Here is a 6,538-nt window from a genome sequence, read left to right on the forward strand (position 1 = left end):
GTTGGTGGGCCCCCGTCGCACTGCGCTATATAAAGAGGTGGGGGCCGGCGGCTCAAAGTACGAGAATCGCCGTGAGCCGCAAACCCACCGACAAACCCTAATTCCGATCTCGAGAGGGCGCGCAGCCAGCGACGGGAAGCTCCGCTTATCCTCGCCGTCGCCACTGCTACGCCCGACCGCACTGCATCGACGTCCGTGCAACCTCTACTCCACCCGTCGCTGCCCGTGTGCTGCCTCCATCACCGAACCCGCCATGGCTAGCACAACCGCGACATCATCTGGAGGCTCAGGTTCATCACCAGCCCTCTCTCCCCTATCTCCCTCTCGGTGTAGTGTTTTAGGTCTAAATGTGCATGTGTTTCACGGTTCTATGGGTTCACCGGCCTAGATCTACTCTAGTCGATATAAGTAAAGTTAACACATGGTTCTCGATTTACTTGGACTCATGGGGGCCTACGCCGCTGGAAGCTGCCGCGATGCTTTCACAACCATATACTCCACACTGGTAATGTCTGTTGTCTTGGCCTATGCCGTGCTTACTTTCTCGCTTTATATCATCTCCAAGCTAGAGAAATGTAAAGATGATAAGCAGCAGCAAAAGGAGGATCATGAGAGCCAGAGCCCGGAAGAAAAGGACGAGGTCGCAAGTAGCGAGGTCTTGATGCTACTTGCGACCTTTGTTGTTACCATCACATATGGGGGTGGGCTAAGCCCACCGGGTGGCTTCTGGAGCAACGGCCACCGTGTGAGCCTCCCAATTCTGCAGGACCACAGCTCCGCCCGCTACCAGGCGTTCTTTGTCTGCAACACAACTGCGTTTGTCGCCTCCCTTCTCATCATCATGCTGCTCCTCGACAAGAGGCTCAAGAAGGAATTGTCTGTACGGTCTGTTGCACTGTACGGGCTCATCGTCGTCGCGCTCTTTGGCCTCGTTGGGGCCTATGCTGCTGGGAGCTGCAGAGAGATTGATACTACTATCTATGTAGTCTCTCTGATCGGCGCAGTTCTTGCATACATCTTCCTCCAAGTGGCGATTACTAGAGCCGCTCAACGATGTCGTCAACCAAGCACAAGGGAAATCAATGGCTCGCCAGGAACACCCAATGTACCACATGGGCCACCTGGTAGCAGCAGGTATATATATGACGACCACAAGCCTCTTCCCTAGCTTCTCTATGCCAGCAAGTCAAGTTTTCTTTGCTTTTGCACGGCAGTCCAATAACATTTTTCGTTGCTGGTAGTCACACGAACAATAAAAAACAATACGGAACAAAAATAAATAAGTCACAAATCTCTCTAAATAGATCACCGAGAGATAGATAACATTTTCCAAAAAAAAAGAATTGATACTAGTTTCATATTTTTATAATTTGAAATAATTTACTTATGATTTTTTAGATATTAAACCAAAATTTTATTATGTTTAGAAAATAGAAAAACCAACTTTGAAACCAGCTAGGGGGTGAAATTTTGTCTCGATAGTTGGAGTGTATCTGGTACCTATTCTTGTAGTTCAAGGTTGAAAATCAAATTGTTATGTAACTTAGTAGTTGAAGTTTGAAAATTGAACTTTACCCTTAATATCTATATACGTCTGAATTAACAGGGATAGAGGACAAGATGATGTAGGACTTCCACTCAAAAAAAAGATGTAGGACTTCCACTCAAAAAAGATGATGTTGGACTGGAAAAGGCTCATGATCTTGTTATTTTTCTTGCTACCCTTGCTGCGAGCGTCACTTACCAAGCTGGACTAGATCCACCGGGCGGTCTGTGGTCAGACAACCGGGATGGCCACCATAAGGTTGGTGATCCGGTACTCCTCACAACACACCCTCAGCGGTACAAGGTGTTCTTCTACAGCAACTCAGCAGCATTTGTGGCATCCTTGGTTGTCATCCTTATGGTGAAGTGCAAATTCCTAGTTATGCGCCGCTCACTAGAGGCAGCCATGTTAGTGGATCTGTTTGGACTCATAGTTGCATATGCCCATTGGTAGAGAACCGAGCTTTACTCCCGGTGGGGAACCCCCTCTAGTCCCGGTTCCCCACCCGGGAGCAAGCATCCGGGACTAAAGGGGGGGTCCTTTAGTCCCGGGTCAGGAACCGGGACTAAAGGAGGACCTTTAGTCCCGGTGGGTAACACCAACCGGGACTAAAGGTGCCTCCTGACATGCCACGATGGCCGGCACCTTTAGTCCCGGTTGGTAATACGAACCGGGACTAAAGGTTTTTTTTCTTTTTTCTTTTCTTTTCATTTTTTTGTTTTCTTTTCAAAATAGGTTTTCGAAGTCGTATTGTACGCTGCTAATTATACATTTATACGCGCATATAGTATGTTTCGGTTCAAGCACAATGAACGTATTAAATCACACAATTCAAGCATAGAAATATATATATATATATATATATATATATATATATATATATATATATATATATATATATATATATATATATATATATATATATATATATGAATGCATGCATCATATATATATTTACATGCATGCATGCATATGTGTATTTTACATTATATTATTTCATGTGCATATATTACAAAAGATTGCATTACAGTTGTTGTGACATAACAAGTTTCCTCTCATCCTCTAGCTTGGCTTTAATGGCAGTGTTGGGTCGAAGTAGAACTCGCCCTTGGAATCGATGACCTGCTCATTAAAAAATTCGGCTATAGACTCTTGAATTGCTTTGATTTGGTCTTGCCGTATGACCTTTTCCTCCAACCATCGAGTCTACAGGTTTGAATTAAAGGAAAATAAATTAATATATGTACATATATATATATAAAGACATAGTAACACAATCAATAATAATAATTAAATGAATATATAGTGTATTTTTAACGTACTTTGAGTCTCTCTGTAGAAGTTCTTTGGGAGAGCACCTTGATAAACTTGCAAACATAGTAACCACAGTAGTTGTTCCCCTGTTCCTGCCTTAGACACCACTTTACGAGAAAAAGATTTGTCATCCAATCTGGTGATCCGGTGAAAGCTATATGTTTAATTAATAAAGATGATGCGATTCAGGGGACTTACTTTCAAAGGGATTACATTCAGTGGCGCTTTGCATTTTTCCATGTGTTGCTTCTCAATAAAGGTTTTTCAAACACTGCCCAATAAAAAATTTGCCACGTCATCAGATATAGTTAATCATCATGTTTGTGTGTATATATATAGTTGCTAGAGATCCCGAAATTACCTCTGGATAATATCTATCATATCTTGGTAGTCTTGTTGTGGTTTTCTCATCGAGTCATAGATTATCAAGTGACTTTTCACCAGATCGATGTCCATCAATATCCAGTGATTGCTGCATGTGTTTATAGGATATAACGCATAACACTCATTAATTAACTAGAATCAACATATGAGCCATTAAGGATATGATCGACATGATTAACACTCACTTGAAGTTATAGGGAAAGAGTATATCCTTCTTGTGGCGTTGGTTCACTAAGAAGTTCATGAGGTTACTCTCTGACTCAGACTTCCAATTAGTCTTTGGAGTAATTGGGTCTTCGAATACTATATGGGGATCAACAAAACCAATTTCATTGCAGGCCTTCCTTTCTGAGCTCTGTCATTGTAAATCTGCATATATATAGTACTTGTTAGGATAATTTATATGCATATACACACATATGATGAGTTTAATAATAGATTGAAAGAATTATTACTTACAGGCAATAGCAGCTAATGATAACTTTGTCCAGAGAGGTCAGGTGGCATAGTTGATGAAATTCTGCAAAGTCAACATACATAACATCATCGCCACGGAACCAATGTTCGTCTCTAATTCTGACACCAACGCAGAAGTCTCCACTGGTAGACGCCTGCATGTACCACTTGTTTAGTAGGTACATTTGCGTCCCCAGATCAGATAAGGCTTGAGGGTTGTATAGACTCTGGCCTAGTACAAATTTTTTCTTCCAAATATCAACCTCCGCCGCACTCTCAATGTTTCCATCACCAAACATCTGGTAAAGGTCGAGACCAGTCTCATCAAGAAATTCACCAAGGTGATCCAAATCGACATCCGGAGGTATGTTTGCCTGATGCATTAATCCTAAATTCGAACCATATTCATTACCAACAACTAGCGGGGGGATTGATTGGTGCGCTTGTTGTCCGAGTTGGGCAATGCCTTTCCCTGCCCGCTTCTTTTTCTGTGCCGCCTCAATTGACTTGGTGAGAGTGCGGTCATAGTCCTGATAACGTTGATTTGGACGGCTTACGAGATTCCCGCTGTTGTTGCTGGTAAGAAGTCACCTTTTTTCTTAGAATATCTGGAGCTACGAAGAAGTACGGTTTCTCCGGGTTTCTCCTTGCTTCTTGATTCATTTTAAGTTTGTCATAGAATCTAGACATGTCTTTTTTATATGCATCAGTTCCTTCTTCCTTCTCTTCAGATATTATTTTGGGAATAGCCCTTGGTTTCACGGTGGCTTTCTTTGTAGGCGGGGACTGGTTCTTCGTTTGAGGGGTTGGCCTCTTGCTAGGCTTCTTGGTAGGCGGGGGCGGGGGAGGCGTTGGAGACCTCCTTGGAGGTGTTGGCAGCGGCGTTGGAGACCTCCTTGGAGGTGGCGGCTGCGGCGTTGGAGACCTCCTTGGAGATGGTGTAGATGCAGCCTCGTCTTCCAACATAATGTCATCGTACAGAGCACTATGATGATCTGGCGATTGAACAATTGGATTTAGGTTGAGGGAGGATCTGCTACAAAAAAAAAGGAATGACATATTATTATGAGCAGATTGTTAATTATTTAAGCCAATACAAATTAATAATGTAGTGTTTTCATCCGCACGTACCTATGGTGAGGTAGTTCAGGAGGAGGTGGAGCCAACATCCCTGGAATGATGATGTAGCGCTTGCGCCATAGAATGAATGTCTTCTCCGCTTCTCCTAGAGTCTTCTCGCCATCACCCTCCAGGAATGTCAAGAGGCAAATCACTAAAACCTTTTTCAGCTTTATCTACCGAGATGGTAGCATATCCTTCTTGGATTATATTCCCATGAATCCTTGGTGTCTTGGTTCGGTCGATAGGATTAACAAGACCGATAGCCACCTTGATTGTAGAATTCTCCTTCGGAATGTGTAGCTCACACGTTGTATAAGGTTCAGTGACGTCATCCACAGGGAAGCGCAGTCCTGTGTCCCCTTGATTTGGTATCTCCGTGGAAGCGCAGCTGCTTTTCAACTGAACAGATTGGCTAATGTTGATTTCTGGCTCTGATGCCTGCTTACTTGCACTCACTGCTATTTGCACTTGCCTTCTGATTTCCTCCTGCATTCTCGCTTCAAGGTTTTTTTTCCGCTCCTGTGCTTCACGCACCGCTTCCTCCAATCTCTAGAGCCGCTCTGCCTCTTCTTCCTTCTTTCTCTGGCGACTTCTGTAAGAAGGTCTGTCCTGAGGGAATCCATGCTCCCACGAGACACTTCCTTTGCCTCTAGTTCGGCCACCATGTTCAACAGTCCCGATGGCGTATGTCAGCTCATCCTTCTCTCTGTTGGGCCTGAACGCACCACTAGCAGTAGCTCTCTGAGCATAAAACAATCTTTCTGCTGCTTCTTGCAGTCTTGCGCCATAAACACACTTCCCTGTCTCCTGGTCTAGTGTTCTCCCATGACCGAAAAAACCAATTCTTTGCACGTTCTCCCCACTCGAGTGATTCTGGTCTGATATCCTTGGCAAGAAGGTCTGCTTCCATTTTGTTCCACTTCTTAATGGTAGTTGGGTAGCCACCTGATCCCAAGGTATGGTGGTATGTCTTCTGTTGGGCATTACGTTGGTTCTTTATCACCCGACTCACACCCTCTTCCGAAGTCTTGTACTGTACAAACTCATCCCAATAGGGCCTCTGCTTTGAGATCGGGCCTGGGACAGTAAAATCTGGTGCTATGTTCTTCTTGACATACGTCGTGTATAGGTGTTTCTTCCAAGTCTGAAACTGGGTGGCCATCTTCTTCATTGCCCAATCCCTAACTCGCTCCTTCAATTCATCACCATCTATTATATCATCATAACCATCTGTTTGGAGCGTGAAATGTACCAAGACATCATTCCAAATTAACGCCTTGTCACGATCGGAGACAAAACTGATATGAGGAGCATTGGTCTTCTTCTTCCATTCACGGGTACTAATCGGGAGCCGGTCCCGTACAAGGTAACCACAGTGGTGCACAAATTTCATTTTATTCGGCCCCCCGGTTCTCCTGTATCCACATTGAACTCCGAGATGATAAAGCGGCCCTCCAATGGCTTTTTGGGACCTCGAACATTTTTACTCTTCGTTGTAGTTGTTGATGTCGATCCAGAGGGCTACAAAACATAAACATTATTTTTAATGTCATGAGCACACATAAAGACATATGATAATATATATAGCTAATAATAAAAAATATATACTTGGCCAATCTGTTGTTGCTCATTTTGTTCAAGAGCTAAGTACTGACTCCCGTCATCTGCATCCTCTTGCACGTTATTTTTAGCACCATCATCGCCGGCAACTTGAGT

At 43.7% G+C, this 6,538-nt stretch overlaps 1 protein-coding gene across 1 annotated transcript; it reads left to right on the forward strand.

Annotated features, from left to right (window-relative positions):
• The first annotated feature begins 433 nt into the window (after positions 1 to 433).
• Positions 434 to 1,913, forward strand: LOC136485932 (uncharacterized). The gene is made up of 2 exons (XM_066482727.1): positions 434 to 1,134; positions 1,607 to 1,913. The coding sequence occupies exons 1-2, from the start codon at positions 446 to 448 to the stop codon at positions 1,653 to 1,655; spliced, it is 738 nt and encodes a 245-aa protein (XP_066338824.1). The 5' UTR covers positions 434 to 445; the 3' UTR covers positions 1,656 to 1,913.
• The last annotated feature ends 4,625 nt before the right edge of the window (positions 1,914 to 6,538 follow it).

Source organism: Miscanthus floridulus, chromosome 10 (genome assembly GCF_019320115.1).
Source record: "Miscanthus floridulus cultivar M001 chromosome 10, ASM1932011v1, whole genome shotgun sequence".
NCBI lineage: Eukaryota > Viridiplantae > Streptophyta > Magnoliopsida > Poales > Poaceae > Miscanthus > Miscanthus floridulus.

Excerpts from the sequence above, each read along its gene's own strand:
- LOC136485932 (XM_066482727.1), top strand. The coding sequence starts at position 446 with ATGGGGGCCTACGCCGCTGGAAGCTGCCGCGATGCTTTCACAACCATA. Across the intron at positions 1,135-1,606 it reads GGGCCACCTGGTAGCAGCAG|GGATAGAGGACAAGATGATG; the intron begins GTATATATATGA and ends CTGAATTAACAG.